We start from the raw sequence: 18,090 nt of genomic DNA on the forward strand, positions 1-18,090 counted from the left end.
GGCGAGGTGGTTACCACTGATGCCACAGTGGCCCGGCAACCATTGTAAAACAATGTCGTGTCCTTGATCAGCAGCGCGATGACAAATTTCATTAATACGATACACCATCTGGTGGTAGTTTCCACGTCGTAGACTTCGCACGCATTGAAGGGCTGCCTTGGAGTCACAAGAAATGGCCGTAGTGAAATATCTGTTAAAGTATTCCATTTGCGCCACGCCATTCCTCCAGCCAGTTGGAGCTAAAACTTTGCCCCGAAGGTCCGGAGCAAAACTTCCTCTGAACAGGGTGGACGCTGGAATCAAGCGTTTTACTCGGACTTCGGAGTAATTCTTTTTTACAGTGTAGCCGTTGAAAGATAACAGTATATGGTGACATGGACGTTTAGCAAGATTTTGATTTCCGCTCGTGTAGACGAGTTCACTCTGAACAATATTATCAAGCGGTATGCTGCGCGTATGGAAAAAGAGAAATCACACGCTTTTCCTTCCTTTTGTTCCGTCACCCGTTTCAACGTGGAGCTCTATCGTTTTGTCGTCTTCTGGAAATGAAAAAGTTCGCGCATTTGATTGCAGATATACACGGGCGCATGCAGATGAACGCAATTGAATGAGAGATAAAGAAAACACAAAAAGAAAAGTCGATAGATCCCACCTTCTAGACATCTTGGATGACTGTGTAAGGGACCCTGTGAGACTTTTGCTTTTTAACACGTCCCATGTCGATTCTCTAAATTCAAATCATTTTCGTGATCGTTGTTACCTGATATATTTTACTTTTCGGCACAGGCTCCTAGGTTTGATGCGTTCCGGCTAGGATGGATATTGGCTACAATCTAGTTCATCTTCCGCTAGTATCTGGTTGCATCGCATACGAGAAATAAACGTGCTCTTTTGAGAGCGTTAATATTTTTTTACCTCTCTTTACTGTCGCATAATCGTCAAGAATTCGAATCGCCGTGGAGAAAACTACTCCGAGAACTTTGCCCAATTATGCGCAAAGCATGTTATCGATCAGCCTGACAGTGAACGAAATTGTGAATATAAAATAAATGCGTTGTAGTATAAAAACAGCAACAACAACAATAATAATAACAACAACAACCTCATAATCTTTAGAGAACGCAAGGACTCGGTGGTGCAGCAATGCTGATCTCCTCTTGCCTACAACGGCAGAGACGACGCAAAAAGCGCTTCCGCGCGTATACGTTAGTGCCGTATTCGGAACACCCAACGCGACGCCTACTTCATAATTCTGCCTCCGATGTTGCGCCTGCACAGTCTCTCGCGTGACTACTGGGACAAACATATCGGTCGAAATCGAGCACACTCTTATCGCTGTCAGGCAGATAGCATCGCCCTATTGGTAGCAGGCAGCCCACCCACGTCAGTAGCACTGTTTCTGCCGATGTTTTTTTTTTTTGTTGTGTGTGTGTGTTATTTGCATTATCATCATTTTTGTTTCCTCTATCTCGACTCGGGATTTACAGCTCCCTCGAAGCAATGGCTCGCGAAAATTAAAGCGAGGCTGTTCCTTTCAAAAATTATAAGGTGTAACATACGTATCCCTGTAACTTTAGTTGCTCATGTGACCTTCGTTTCGGCGACATGTTCTACGAATGAAGAAAATGAAAGAGAAAAATGACGGGGGCCTCCGCGACAGCGACCAACGCGAAAGAAATAGGCGGGTCGTGTGAGCTGGGTGCACTCTTTGAAGCAAGCAGAGAAACCGCTTGGCCGAACCAGTTTAGAACACGCGGCAGAAACGCGGTGTGACTGCCACGAAGCGTCCCTGAGCGGACCCTGTAAACTCGTACTGGTGCTGCGCACAAAACGCCACTGGAACCGATATAAACACAAACAAAATGTGAGAGGCCGGTGAATTTAAGCGAAGTAAAGAAAGAGAGACAAGGGTATTCGACTCTCGGGTTCACAATAGAGAAGACACGGAAGCCACGGAGGTGAAGATGTCCCTGCTAGGAACGGCAGTCGTGTCAGTAAGGGGGAAGGGGGGGGGGGGAGTGTGTGCGTGGAGTGGCCCGGGTCTTACGGACAAGAGGGACACAAGCGGTGGCGGCAAGTTGTGAGAATAGTTCGAGTGGGGGTAACTGGTCCCCCAGAAATTTCAAGTGGATGGAGGAGGGCCTGCGTTGACGGCTACCTGGTCGTCCGGAGAGAGGGTAACCTGGAGGACAGGAACAATGGTGGTTGGGACAACAGGTATGCAGCATATTGAGAGACCGCTGTCCGTGTGACCGACGAGCCCGCGGCTGCCGTTCAAGCGAACCATCACGCGCTCGGACACACCGCGTTAAAGCGCACACTGGACAAGCGGCGGATGAAACCAATGCAAAGAACGGTGGTGGGTCGTGTACGGAAAGAATACAGGTGTGTGTGTGTGTGTGTGTGTGTGTGTGTGTGTGTGTGTGTGTGTGTGTGTGTGTGTGTGTGTGTGTGTGTGTGTGTGTGTGTGTGTGTGTGTGTGTGTGTGTGTGTGTGTGTGTGTGTGTGTGTGTGTGTGTTTGGCGCTCGCCTTCAATAAGTTCCTTTTGGTGGACGAGCAGAAACGATCGCGGCGAGTGAAAGAGGAGTGCGCGCGACTCGTTTTTCGAACGAAGCAACACAGCCGCCCCTTCTTGTTTGCTCAGACTTGGCTTCACTACGCGCGCCGCTTGCCTGAAGGAGAAGTGAAGGAGAGTGCGAGGAAAGGGACAGAGCGGCCGGCTGCTTCCGCCGCTTGACGAGAGGGGCTCGCGAAGCGGTGCGGCCCGCGCGAGTCGATGCTGCTTGGTGGCAGCGGACGCGAGACCAGTCGCCCCTGTGATCGCCGCCGGTGAGGTCGTCCCGCCGCCACAGCGCTCCTACTCACCTCGCGCTCGCCGCTTCGCGAGTTTCCACCACGCAAGCTTCTGTCGAGCAAAAGTTTGTCGTCGGCGCATCGAGTGCGCTGCCGTGAGCGCCGCCCTTGCTAACCGCGTCTTCATATTTTATTTTTTATTCCTTTTTTTTCGTTCTTTAGTAAACCAGGCTGGACACCGTTGGATGGGAGTCACTCACCTCGGCGTCAGATTTGTACTACTTGAGTGATCACCGGGGTGCTTTGAAAGTGTTTGTCGACTGCGGCCAGCCCTGCGGTGGTTTGGGAGTCGCGCCGCGGAGGAATAGTTACAGGACACGCGGCATCGATCTCAGATACTGTCCTTTTAATTTTCTGCCTACGCATCGACTGGGCTCACAAGAGTCTGCCGTGACTTGCCGTGAAGTTAGTGCGGAAGTTAGTCACCACTAGTGACTTCAAAAACTAACTCCTGCTCCGCGCGCTCGCGCGCGCGCGTGAGCCACTTGTGTTTATAATTTCTTTCCTCCCTCTCGCTTTCTCACAGTGGCAGCGATGCCGACTTGTTTCGACCGCGTGCTTGCGGCACTGACTTATCTATTCGGGCGGCTGTTGTGACTTCGGGGTTAAAACGTTTCGTTTTGCCCAGCTCTTCCATCGTGTTCCATTGCGAAACATCGTGCGCGTCACTGCGGCAGCTCTCTTGTCTGCATCGTCGTGTTGCCGCTGCCACTAGTACGTGCCTTCTTGTCACACGCTCCCGTCGTGTGAGAGACAGCTGAGGCCAGACCTAATAAAAAGGGTGCGCGTGTCTAAGCAACCAGACATTGAGATCAACAACAGCGGGAATCAGAAGCAGTGAACTTTGAACGACGCGAAACTGATTGTTCATCGTGATGCGTCTCCCGTGGCTGCTCGCCCTCAAGGCCCTCATCGTGATGGCACTGCCGCAACGACGCGAGCTGTCCAACGCCATCGAGGACGTCTCTTCGGCGTCGCTGTCTTCGACGACCAACGGCGGCGGCGAGGAGTTGCCGCGCCGTCATCACGGCCAACAGCAGCAGCGACTCAAGGACGGGGCGGCCGTCTCCCGGTTGCTTCAGGTATTCGGGCTGCGAGAACCTCGGCGTCGCGAGCGTCACCAGCAGCCTCCCGTCTACATGCTCGAGCTGTACAACGCCACCGCGGGCTCCGGAGGGATTACGCGATCGGCGAACAAGTACAACGCCAACCTGGTGCGCAGCTTTCCCGACCGAGGTAGGTGGTGCATCGGCGTGGGGCCCACGTTGCCTTCGGAAGCCGCTTGATTTCATTTATCTTTTTTGCCGCTCGCTTGGCATCCTTCATCGTGAGCATAGGCCGCGTGCCCAGGATGCCAATGACGTCGGTGATGGGAGTGCAGTTTTGTTTCATTGTCACCGAGTTCTTGTCGCACTGTCTCTGTAGTGCAGTGAGCTTCTCTGTACAAGCGACTACGTTTGCGACAAAAGCGTGGCTATCGTCTGACCGCGCGAAAGAAACGCATTCCGTAGCTGATATCTTTTGGCTGCCTGGTCACGCACCTGTGTCCTAATGTAGCGCTGGTCGACCGCTAGAATTCGCCGTACGGAGCAAATTCTATCGGTCGAGTAAAAGTTTCCACTAGGTTAGGAGCAATAGTTGACAAGTAATATACACATATTGGCTCGCGTGTATGCAGAGAATTTGCACGGGACATTCGATACACGAAGCCTGGCAGCATTCTCGTGTATGACACTGACACCTTCGATACCAGTTTTACTTCAATGGTAGTTTGTGAGTGTTTCTATACTGCATAAAACACTTGCAGCGCTGCAGCTGTGGCAGTTCCCGTGGGACCACGGCAACAACTTTGCTATTCATTTTAGCCGCACCATACTTTTGTGCTGACCATATGAGGCGCCCTCATTAAAGAAACGTCTGCATGGTTGCAAATGAATGGACTTCACGCATCGATATATGTAGTACGTTTGTTCAGCATGCGAACTAGCAGTGAAGTCCTCGATTGCGCGTCCATTTACCTGATATATTGGCATTGTTTTCGAAGTGCTAGCCTCGTTCGCTTGTTCATTGAATACCTTAAATGTATACGCTATTCAGTCGTAACACCTTATGCGTGAGAGCGTAGCTAGCACGCTTACCACGAAGCAGTACACGCGGTTAGTGTGCATTAGTAGTTTTGATGGGGTGGCATTCAAGACGCCGAAAATCAAAAGGCCGAACTATCGGAATGCCAAAATTTTAAAACACCGAAAAATCATAACGTCGCAAAGGTAAAAAGTCGAGAATTTCAAATGCCGAAAAATAAAAGCACCGAAGCATCAAAATGCCGAAACATCGAAATGCCGACCTCACCGGGCTTATAGTGAAAGAATGTATGATCACAAAATAAAGATTGCTCCGCTTTTTTACGATATGCTTGCGCTTTTGCCCTCGTTTCCAATAGCCATGCTCTCTTTGAATATGGTTCAGCCATTCGAAACTCACCACCATCTATGGTTGTTCGGTACTAGCCCTCGAGGTCGATCTCCTGCATGGCTCATGTGGGCAGTCCGCTTCCCTTTTCGTTCTCACAATCTGGCGAGAGGCTTCATCACTAAGAAGGTGTTGCCTTGAAGGCGCTGGTACATATGCTGAATTCCTACACAAGCTTCATGGGCACTTTGCCCGAGGCCACCTACACAGCTTTTGTCCGCTCTTGAGTGCGAAGAACTGTCGCTCTACATAGCGACATGTGGAGGATGGCTTGCCTGGACCGCTTTTTTCTTAACGACTTTGCAAGTATCTTATCCATGAAGGTCGGTAATCATTCTAGCATTACACTTGCCTCTCGCACCTCCAGTAGTGTCTAGAACGTATTATTTTTTGTAAGCATCTACACATAATCATCTTTGCATGAAAGTTCTGTTTTTCTACTCTGCGAACACACGACAACCCTGTCTTCCATTTTCATCAATTCACAACTGGCTCACATTGCTGCTGCTTTTGTACTCCGAACGCTGGACAGCACTGTTTTACTTCTGCTGACCCGTAAGAGCCGTCCTGTCCAACTGATATGCCTAGCTTCACAACAGGTAAAAAATACAAAATTTTACATTGGTTTATTATTTCTATACTGGTACATTTCCAGGTTAAGTTAAACAGCTAGATTAGAGGACAGTGACATGCCGGAAAATTAACAAGTGGTAGTGATAATTGACAAAGCGCGTCATTTATTTTTCACATGGTTCGATGAAATTCGCTGCATGTTGTTTCGGCTCTCTGTCTGTTCGGTGTTTTCATTTTTCGACATTTTGATTTTTTTCATTTCACTTTTTCGGCATTTTAATTTTTCGTCGCTCTGACATTCGGCCTTTTCATAGTACGGATTTTTCATTTTCAGCATTCTGATAGGGCTGGACCCGCTTTGATGACAGTCCGTGATATAACGCGGAATAAACGTAGATTATCAAGGCTGTCTTGCTCCAGTGAACGCGAGGTACAGAACAAAGCCAACAAAGTGCTTGTCTTCTTCCAGTTTTCCTTTAAATCTTCCTCAATGCCACTTTTTCCGGCGTCCAGCGTTGGTGTTTCTCGCCATTGCGCAGAGATTTGTGTATATCATCACGAGCCGTCCCGGGCTGATCCGTGCCATCGACGAATGACGAGACAGGCATGTATAAGATTATTGAATCATAGACACGTTATCCACGGCGTGCTCTTTTGACGTCGGCTCGACGTGAGGATTGCGAATGCTACGGGGCGGGGCGGTGGGTGGTTTGCTGCCGTCTGGGACGCTGTCTGAGGCGTCGACGCCAACGGCCCGACGAGGGAGGCCACGGCACAATAGTGAATACGACTGAATGAATGCGCGTCCGCTCATGACGAGGGGCTACAGACTAAGCAGTGACATTCCCGAGACTCCCGCACGGGTAGCTGACTCGTTGCATGGCCCCTTTTGCATGCTTTTTCTCAAGTGCGGACGCTGTGAGCATGCATGCAGAGAGGGATGTCTGGTGCACGCTCGCCAGAAATGACCAGGAGGGGCGCAATCTATGCATAAGCGGCTGCGTTGCCGACATGCCTTAATAATATCTGGGGTTTAACGTCCCGAATCCATGATGTGATTATGAGAGACGCCGTAGCCGAAATTTTGGCCATCTCGCGTTCTTTAACGTGCACCGACGTCGCGCAGTATGCAGGCCTATACCGTTTCGCCTCCATCAAAATGTGTCTGCCGTGGCTGGGATGCAACCCGCGACCTTCAGGCCAGCATCTCAGCCACTGAGCCATGGCAGCGGACTGCTGATATGCTTTCGTGTTCTTTTTTACGCCCAAGTTTAGCTAGAGCGCTCTATTCGTTTTTTTTTTCCTTAACAAAGAACGCTGCTCGTGGACGTATAGCGTGGTCAGTGCGATCAGGCGTGAGGGTGGCGCTCGCTTCTTGGAAAACTTTAGTACAAAAACAAAACCAGTGGCGGGGGTGAGGAACAGCTGTGCTTATCTAGGCGACTTTCAGCTACTTGTTTCACTTCGTCTTTGCCTACAAAAGAGTGGAGGATAGACGTAGATTACACAATAACCTCTTTAATCTTGCGCTATTGTCCCGCCGCGATTGTCTAGTAGCTAAGGTACTCGGCTATACCTTAGCAACGATCGGGTAGCTGCCCCTGGCCGTGCTATCCCAAGTCGGCATGCTCAATTTTTACTCGGCTATACTGACCTGCAGGTCGCTGGATCGAATCCAGGCTGCAGCGGCTGCATTTTCAATTGAGCCGAAAATTTCCGTGTGCTCAGATTTCGGTGCACGTTGAAGAACCCGAAGAGGTAGAAATTTACGGAGTCCTCCACTACAGCATCTCTGGTAATCATATGATGGTTTGGAGACGTTAAACCCCAAAAATCAGTCAATCAACCTTGCACCATCTAAATACGTGTCGCGCAACCGCCCCTTACGTGACTAAGTCGGGTGCAGCTAAATATACTCCAGTTACACCTGCCTTCGAGGAAATTTACGCCGAACATTTAGCAATGTGGTATACCTTTATACCTACACAATCAACAACAATTTGCATCAGTGGCCTCGCAATGTAACCTACCCCTGTCATCATTTCACCGCACAATGCATTCCGTTTCTAAAGATATTCTCGAAGTTTGTCCCTATGTATTGTGTACTCTGCACGTGAACAACAACAAAACAGAAACGTTCGGACGTTATACCACAAATATAGCAAATGATATATACCGTATTTGACATATATAATATTGTTAGGATATTGTACGTGATATATGTCATATTTCATATCTTACGTGTGATATATATGAAATATCCAGTCTAGCTCTATCCTGCATTTTAGTCAAAAGTTAAAAATGAACCTGATACCTGCATGAAATTTTCAGTGATGATTTGTATCAGTTTCGCGCCTAAATTTCCCTAGTGTGAAACAAAAACACCCCTTGTGTCACACAAGCGGCCAGACTTACTGATTACATTGTGCACGTCCAGCGCAACAGCGCCAGATAGACTGTATGCCGTAGAAACACCGGTGTCGACGCCGTTGGTTGTGAGAAAATTGATCGGCTTTGTCCGTATGTGAAAAATCGAGATAGATGAAAATAATTAAATTATTAGGATATTTGATTCGAGCTTCTTGCACAAAGCAGATGTTTTACACCAGAACCACGTCAGTGCGCCTGGGCTTCGAAACGTCTTTGCAAAGAAAAAAAGTAGCCTGTAGACAGCCGTCATATTATACGGTGCGAGGAGTCCCGCTAAGATGTTGTGTTTCGCAGCACAAGGGTTAGATCGCACGAGGCGTAACACCGTCAACATTTGAATTGCGTAACGATTGGGTGGTTTAAAGGCTCACTCATTTCGAAGCTCTCAGAGATAACTAATTATCAGAGAGATAAAAGAGAGAGAAAAACAAAACAAGGAGAGACAGGGAGGTCAAGCATGACGCACAGCAACAACGTCAGCGAAGCGTGGAGCCGCGCGTATTGCCTTACACGGACGCGTTGTGTGGGTACTTCGCTGATTAGCAATATGATGTTGGGTATTGTATACTTCGTAACTGCATCTGGAGTAGGCATGTCTTCGTGGAGAGTTTCAAATGTTGCGCCGCAGACGCTCTATTCCTTGTGACGCAGTCGAGATGCCTGCTGGGAAGTGATGCTGCAACATGCGAATGAGAAGGCAATTAGAACATGGCCCGTTCACGCCACCGCGTTCTATATACTCTTGACGGCCAGGCGGGACCGTCATCAAGTCTTTTTGTTTTTTCGCCATTCCAAGAATAGCCACTCAGGAAACTGCTTTTGCATCGCGATCGCCGGAAAAGCGATATTTGTGGCCGTTTAAAATGGTGTGTGCCCGCTTATGTTCTCGTTAATTCTCTAGGCCGTGTCACTTGCTTATCAAAGAAGCATTATATCTTACCGTCAAGCCACGATTGCGCGCTTGTATGCAAGCGTATTTCAGGTAACGACAACACAGATAAGTATAGAGGCAGCCCGGACTTTAATTGTTTCTCGACCTCCTAAACCGTTTAGTGCAACTGCACAGAGCGTAATACAGCAAACGCCACCATCTTGCTTTCTCGTTTGCTCCTAAAATACCAACCCTGGTGCCTCAAGAACAAAACGTTGCGCTACACACAACCGCGTCTTATAGCGGGATTTGATCAGTGCTGATTTAGCGTATACGGTAAATAAAAAATGGTCGGCGCATCGCTATTTTAGTCTCCAACGGCTGTATGTAATCTCATGATGTTAACGCATACGCATCGAGCCACTCGTGTGGCTGAAATGTTTTCGGATCGTGGTACATATAATACGGAACAGTAATGCGGTAGATAATACGGTATTTCCGCCACTGCTAAAACACGCTGGGGTGTTTTAGCAATGCTGATTTACCGGGCAGTAAGGGTACTTAAACACCGTATACCGGCGCTGTCTAGCTACCTGTCACGCTTTTAAAGGGACGTACAGAGCCGTCCATTTCTACCCTGAACACCACGCTGTGCGGTCGGTGCTCCGTGGAGCACCTCTGTCGTGTGCTGAAAACAGCCCTTTGAAAACACTGAAACTGAAAACAGCCCATCTAACCTTTCGTTGTTCCCTAGAACAATAAACAATGTTATCTAAAACCCTTAACTAATTGCATTTTGTTAGTACGAGGGACGAAACTTGTATGTATATTAAGGAAGGTTTTCTTGAATATTCTTCGTAACTCTATTTAAACTGATGAGGCAACCCGCAAAGGTGACTTTCAATTTTAAAGTTGATGCACGAGTGACTCACAGATTTCGGGAAGCACGCCCGAAAACCTCTGTAAACGACCGGCAGGCCAACTAGTCGACGGCTATGGCATCTCAGGCCTAGTCTGCTCGCTGTCTCTCTTTTTATGGGAACGTCGTTTTGCCCTTGGAGTTTTTTTCATCACGAACTATACTTGTTCATTTCCTGCAGATATATGCCGCGTTACATACAGTGAGTAGCCGCCAGTGGCTGAAGTTCATTGACTGTCTGAGAGGCAATCACAAAGGATGGCCTCGGTCCTCTCGTCAGGGTGCATGGCTGTTTCACGGCTGAGAGCTGCTGCTCCAATCTAGACAACGTGGCGTTGCCATTCCTTTTGGGGGATATGTTTTTAGATGAAGACTTCATTCTTCAACAAGACCGCTCCCCAGTACACTCGTGACAGCTGACTTCTTTCTTGCAAGAGCGTAGAGTTGCCGTGATGGGCTAGCCACCACAATGCCCAGACATGAACATCATTGAGAACATAAGAGGAAATATGAAGGCAGTGTTGTGCTCCCGCAGCCTGCATGGCTTCCTCCCAGCAGTACAACACTGCTGGGAGGAAGCCGGGGCGAATGTTCAGACATTTGACGCCTTGTATGCCTCTCATGTGGATTAGATGGGGGCGGTTATCGAGGCTCATGGTGATGCAGCCGCTTCTAAATAATCTAATATATTTGTCTAAGTACAACAATTGAGCTAACTGAAAAGCATTTGTAAATTTCCCTACATTTTACTTTTACCTTCAGATAAGCTTGAACAGAACTTTTCTTTTTCATTTTTTGACCAGATGAGACTAAATCATGGTTATGAACTCTTCTATGAGTCCTTTTCAATAACAGTGCATTGCAGCTGGCGCATTGCTACAGCGTTCACACTTCATACCTGGCCCAATACACCCAGTTATATCTTTATTGTGCTTTTGCGGCGCCCAACTATGGGCTGAGCATAAAACTCGTGTGAAGCGTGAGAATATTCTTTCTGTTCCGGCGAATCACCTAGCTTCATCAGTGGCAGCGCGGCTTGAAAGTTTTGCTCATGTATAGGGTGAGGTTTATTACTTGTATGCTCGCTTGCAGAAAAGGCACAGTCGATTCGCTTCTCGAGAACTGTGCCAGCTTCTCAATTGGCGTGCGCACACAACAGGGGTGATGCTTTCTTCACTGCAAAGCAGGCGCAAGGCGGTTGAGCAGCCTTGGCAGACGAGGCTGCGAAGGCCCCCCCGCCTACAGCTATCATTGCGCTTGCGCGTTAGTTTCCGAAGCACCCGACAGAGGCGCTCCGTGGAGCGCCGACCGCACGGCGCGGTGTTCAGGGTAGAAGTGGACGGCTCTGTACACTAAAGAGAAAGAATGACCTGGTTTAGATTAATAAACTGCACTATGAAAATTCTAATGTCTTAAGTTTCACTGTCACAAGTTTGTTATGAGCGTAGAAAATTAAGGTTGAAGTTCAATTGCACCCCGCCGAGGTGGTCTAGTGGTTAAGGTACTTGGCTGCTGACCCACAGGTCGCACGATCGAATCCCGGCTACGGCAGCTGCATTTACGATGGAAGCGGAAATGTTGTAGGCCCGTGTGCTCAGATTTGGGTGCGCGTTAAAGAACCCTGGTGGTCAAAATATCCGGAGCCCTCTACGACGGCGTCTCTCATAATCATGTCGTGGTTTTGGGACGTTAAACCCCACTTATCAATCAAATGAAGCTCAGTTTTAAATTTCGCGCCGAAATCTCTGCGCGTGACGTAACAAAACTTTCAAAATGTTCTTTTCGTATTCTTGCGACATTCGTTTGATGAAATTTTGCGAAACTTCATTTGCGAGGTCTGTGGCACCCGCAGATGACAATATACTTCATTTTTAGTAGAAGCTATGTAGGACCTCGTATACGCCTTCAAAATTTACTGCGTCATGTTGTTTGGTACGGCGATCTCACGGTGGCCTCTGTCCCCACGTTTTATTTTCGCGCGTTTGAGTAACGAGTGGGCCGTTCAATGCTCCAACCTATTAGAAAACTTGTTTTTTTTTATTGAAATAGAAAATAAACGGATGAGTTTTTTTCAGCATTACTTGGCGACGGCTACCGCTTTCCACTTGATCGGTACAAATAAAAGATATGAAAAACAATAGCATATATACATATATACAGTCCTGTTCTGCCCATAAGAGCAAAAGTTCTGCTATGGGCAGAACAAACACGTAGACGCCACGCTCAATTTTAATTTTTGTCCACTTAGTAGTCGTCCCAAATCTTCGTTTCTTCGAAAAACTGTTACAGCACCTTCATTGCTTTGCCCTTTGTTTTCAATGCCCATGGACCTAGTGTTTTATTCAATGCAAATCGCCGCTCGGGATCTAACTTCTTGATCACCTATTAACTGGGGCGCATACCCTCTTCAGGCATAATCCTTGATCATCGTCAGCCACTGCATAAAAAAATTGCACAAAAATCGCTGCAAGTGTGTAGCGGATACAGCACTTTTCTAAAGAATGACGAAGGATAGCGTAGTGAATGCTGGCCTACTGCACAAAAATTATAATTTTTTATGGTGTAGTGGGTACGCAGCAATGTGCTTCTAGCAGTTACCTTAGGAGTTTTTAGAAAAGGCTCCGAAAGGCTGCTCTTCTACCTTTCGATGTGGCTGTTCTTAGCGTTCCGCGCAGGCGTGGAAGTTTTTTTGTCTTTGTTTTTCAAAATAGACACTTTGTGAGGATCCCTTAGGATATAGGCCTCAACTTGTCACAAATAAGCTCGCCATACCAGCACGTCTGGCTGCAGGTCAATACCGACCGAGCGCGAATACATGGCACAGCGCACATGTCCTAGATTCTCGAGTTGTCACTCTCGCGTGCCTGATATACGGCGCTGTAAACGAGCCACATTTGCCGACTGCATGCGCGGTCACGAAGGTGTCAGCTGCAATTGAAGCTATCGCTACATGGCGCTGCTTCTTGCAAAGCACCGCGCAACTTTTCATCGCTCCCCTACATCCTTTCATTCGCATATGCAAAGGTTTTATGACGGCTGCATTCAGCGAACGACCCAAGTGAGGAAGAAATCAGTGAGAGCAGACGCGCTCGTTGGAAAATGAGACGACCGTGTGTTTCCTACACCGTTCACCGAGTTTACATGCCAAAGTATAAGACGACACACCGATCACGCGCTCTTGGTCGCCGACGCCACGTCCGGGGCGTAGGTCACCGCAGCTGGTGGGTCGAGGAAACTCAGGGGAGAGCTTCTAGTCCGAGGCAGCCGATCATATTTTCGCTGAGTGCAGTATTATAGTTTCAGACATTGACTCTTGCTGTAATTGAACGCTATTCTTTCGTAGCGAGGCATGCCTCCACTCCGCTCCGTTTATTGTTAGCGCTGCACAGAGTAAGCGCCAGGCCATTGCGGTACTTGAATGCACGTGCATCTTGCACACTCCTACATAATTCAACGAAGAAAAAGAAAATAGGACAGAGCATGGCGCAAAGGAACGGAATCATGTAGTGTGTCGGCCCAACGCGTCACGGAAATGTCAGAGCACACGTTAGGCTTTAGTACTGCTGCTTAAGTTCTCTTTTAAGTGCGGATCACTTTAGGATGCTGGGCGGTCGTTCCCTGTTGCGTAGCACGAGATACAAGTGTAGCGTATTAGGCGCTCGATCGTGCCAAGTATATAAAAGTCGTCATGTACTTGGAGTGCGTTCATGATGATAAATGAGTGCGCTCGCGTCAAGGAGAAGTCTTCTCGTTCTCTGAGTGCCTTGGTAATGATCACTTATCATCAGAAGCAAAACAACTAGGGCGCTTGGAGTAAAGCAGGCAAGACTAAGTATAAGCATTTTTTTAAATGTTCTATCAAGCTGTAAATTAAGGGAGAAAGGGAAAAATAGGAAGAGAGCGGAAAGATAAAGAAAGAGAAGTTGCTAAGGAGAGGGGACGAAATATATAGAAATAACAAGGAAAGGAAGGACAGAAAAAAAATGAATTCTGGAGGCTCTGCGTTAGACATGAGTGCCATCTAGCAGTAATCTTGGAAAACGAAAGGATGGCGCTTCCAATATAGCGAGCGCGCTGCGTCGGAGCGCGATCTCGGAGTCCATAATTTGTAGAATGCAAGGCCACGGGTAGGTAGCACCACCGTATCGTCTCAGCAAGGCGTACTCTGTAGGCAAAAATTAGCCGAGATGGGAGTTTCTCCAGCATATGAGCCCCTAAAACTCCCCTGTCCCAATTATTTACTCCCTGGTAGGGAGTGAACTCGGCACATGTCGTCGTAAAACGCCCCCTGATTTATGACAAGGTTTATGACAGAAATTATGAGTTTATGACAATGACATGGCCTTGTTAAAGTGCCCAGGGAGTTCCAGGTCACGTGGTTACAAACTCCCTATGAGAGTTTTAGGAACCCTTTTTGGACGCGAAGTGCGTGCATGCATGTGTTTGTGTGTATGTACGGGCAATGTTTGCACGTTGGTGTGAAATACCAGCGCTTTTTCTGGCTGGCCGCGTGAGCATCTGTCGACAGGCAACGGAATTATCAGTGCAGCGAAGATTTGCAACGACCGGCTGGTGTTTAGTGTGAAAATTTTAGGATATTTCGCACCACTGAACCATGCTGGACATTGGTCCGATTCGTCAACGAAACGCTGCAAATGCCGTGCTTAAAAGAGCCGAGTTACAAAAAATTTCGAAGAAATATTTAATGGTAGCAAAAGTAAGCTGTTACGATCGTCAGCGATTGCTCCTGGAGTTTCAACGTCTAAAGCTTTGAAGCGGTACGAAGTAGGCTTCACTCGACCACGGCAGGCTTGCCGGCAAGCGGGGTGAGAGTTGCGCCGGCGACGCAGTCGCCCCGTCTCCGTCGATGGTGGCTTCTCGAAGTGTCACCGGTATTTCACTGGCTGCAACATCTAAGCGGTAAGAAGGCCTTGCTATGCCGTCGGTATCAAGCCGGCATCGTAGCGAGCTCGCACTGCGCGCCGGCGCCGTGGTGAGCTCTGCGAGCTAGCACCGACTACCGGCGAGGCAAAGAATGTGTTTTACAAAAAATAAAAGCTGCTGGGATGAGTAACAGTCTTCTGCGCCTTGCGACCACAGCTGTCGAATGACTACCTCGAAGGCGAGCGCTGAACGAGGCGGAGATACACGAAAACAGCGTACGGCATGCATGCCCATGCAATGCTTGCGTGCAAGAGGAACTGCGACTGTGAACCGTCTCGTTCGTTTAAGTCTATCGCTCCGTGTCTTGAACTGCGTGGATAGCGGACACCTATTTCTGTGCATGGGAAAAATAACGAGACGTAAACTACACATCAGCAAGCATTTTGTGATCGCCAGCTGTCATTCATCGAATCACCGCGCCGTACTCGTGAGTGAGGCCTAGTAGTCAAACGCGGTAGCGGTGGTCTACCTGGGTTCATCGCTGGATCTGCTGAATGTGCCTCGTTGATGTGTTCATTCAAGGCCGCTCTGGCTTTGTGTATGATTCAGTGCAATTTACGGATTCACAAACAGTGCTGCTAATGCAAATTCAGCTCGTATATCAGAACGCCAACTGATAAAACCCTTTTGCCATAGTCAAGAGATTATTGAATATTAGGCAGACTTAGGATAAAAGGCATGTATGTTGAAGTGCTTACATCAGGTCACTGCACCTTCATTTTTACGCCGCGCGGGTCTATTGCTTAATTATTAACAAAAATAGGGTCCCTTCAGAGCTACATGGGAGGTCAGAATATGGTGCCTATATATACCCGGTGACTGAACAATAGGTGTGCATCGTGGGTGGCAAGCTGTGGTTTGAGTGTTGTAACATTATTTGAAGTTTGTGCATGTTTGTGTACTGTGATCATTCAAGAATTACCGAAACAGCATTACAATGAAAGGCAGTGCTAGTTCAATGAGAGCAAGAATAATTCATTCAATTGAATTGAGTAATCCACAGACGTAGAACGACGCACTCTTCTGACCTCGTTTGTGGATCGGGCAGGCATTTTTTATTTCTTTTTTGACAGTGCCCCCCCCCCCCCCCTTCTATACAGCCCACGAATTTTGAAGCAGTTTCGAGCGCGTGCGGATCTCTTGCAGAGGCATCACAATTTTAACTGATCTAATCTGGGCGGGGCCGATCAACAGCAAAATAAAAACCTCATTTGAAAATAAAACGCCGCCGCGTTGACTTTGCCTCTCGTACTCCTTGACCTTATATTTCCAAACAAATACAAATTTATATAAAAGCGCGAAATCATTTTATTTCGCCATAGAAACTTCACCAACAGCGCGGCAGCCTTTGCGACCGAAAGAAACAGCGCCGCGGTGCGAATAAAAGAGCGCGCCGCGCCGACTATGGAAACACGCGCTCTCCGTGCGATTGCATGGGACTGGGACGGCCAGGGAGAAACCCGCCGCACGCCCGCAATCTCGGAGGCCATGGCTAGTGCTCATTGCTCCCTCTTGAGGCGCCGCTATGCTCTTCGGTGCGTGCTCTCTCTCGGCGCGTATTATATTTTGTAGGAGACCACCAGGTGGCCGTGGCTATATATGGCGCTCACTCCGGCGCGCGTTCGTTCTCTTTCGTCGGGCATCACTCAGTGCGCGTCGATACCGCTATCCACTGTGAACACCGCAGAAGCTAAGGTGGTGGCGCGGACGGCTCGCAATGCGGCTGCAGTGTGGGCTCACCGTCAGGATCCTTCTCGAACGACATCGTATAATTCAAGATCCTCTAACTTTGTATTTTACTACTTAGAAAGCCATTATACTAAAAGGTATACGTTCCTCCGAGCTTCTGCGATCCGTAAATAAGCTCTTGAACAAAATGCATATATTGCATCAGTATGTAAATATCTGTATATAGTACATTCATATGTAAATAATAAACATTGTGTATAATATGTGTATATACATTCGCACTACATTTTTAGTGTCATGTCCTTATATGATGATGATTTAGCGTACGTACAGAGGATTCACGGTTTACCGGATTGAATCTCAGGAGCAAACTATTTCATGATCATTCACCTCGTGGATATGCGGGAATTTTTTCCCATGTTTTCAATGAAGTCTCTTTTATACGCTCGCTTTGCAGTGTAGTATGTTTGACGGTCTATAGCTCAAGCGAGCCGCTTTGCTCTATAGTATTTGCGTGCAACATTTATTGTCCGTTTGCGCAGCATCGCGAGAGGGAAAGCGTACATGCATTCGCGCGCTCGTCTTCGACGATACGCAGTGCGCGAGCGCCAGCTGGCAACCGGATTTCTCTGCTCTCAGCATTCATCCGTATACGTCTGGTATACCATGCAAGATGAGTTATGCGCCTTTAACCGCTAATGGCGTGCTCACTCTTTTGGCGAGCTCTTGCGACGCGCAGGTTGTGTAATGGCGTGCCAGATTATACCGAGCACTGATGTCTTCGACGTAGCACGTGCGGCATCTGCGCACTCGTTTTTCAAATAGCATGCCGTTTTATCTGCGCTGATGCTGGCCGCATCAGTGCATGAATCGCATAGAACGGATAAATGCACGTGTCGCGAGAATCGGTGATTGCTAAGGATTGATGCAGTACCGGTGAATCGGAACCGTAATAACGAGCGTGGCATCGTGTGCGGGTATGTGACATCGTGCCGGACCCTAGCAAAAAGTTCATGCTTCCGTGCAATGCCATTTTAACACCGAAGCACTTTAAGGCAGCTCCTAGAGTAGTATATGTTAAGTCGGTGTTCAGGGCTGAAATAGCGGCACAGAAATTGTGAATTGCTACTTTGGTGTCAAGAAAATGGTTTTTTTAATTAATTTTTTAAAATTAAAGTTTCAGAGGTACGCACAGTATTATCAAGTACTTCAAGTCACTCCCTGTAACGGGCCTTCTGACGTATATATGTAGCAGTTGTTTTGCCAAACGTTTTCCGCCTTTACTGCGTGGCCGCCGACCCTATAGACAAATTCCACCAGACTTACGTCACGAAAATG

The 18,090-nt window shown here is 48.0% G+C and overlaps 1 protein-coding gene across 1 annotated transcript in view; it reads left to right on the top strand.

Annotated features, from left to right (window-relative positions):
• Positions 1–2,822: 2,822 nt before the first annotated feature.
• Positions 2,823–18,090, top strand: part of LOC119160925 (bone morphogenetic protein 2) — a 450,804-nt gene continuing 435,536 nt past the window's right edge. Inside the window, exon 1 of the mRNA XM_037413203.2 lies at positions 2,823–4,090. Within this exon, the coding sequence (XP_037269100.2) occupies positions 3,730–4,090 (361 nt within the window). The 5' untranslated portion in view covers positions 2,823–3,729. The remainder of the gene's footprint in view (positions 4,091–18,090) is intronic.

This window comes from Rhipicephalus microplus, chromosome X, assembly GCF_043290135.1.
Source record: "Rhipicephalus microplus isolate Deutch F79 chromosome X, USDA_Rmic, whole genome shotgun sequence".
Taxonomy (NCBI): domain Eukaryota; kingdom Metazoa; phylum Arthropoda; class Arachnida; order Ixodida; family Ixodidae; genus Rhipicephalus; species Rhipicephalus microplus.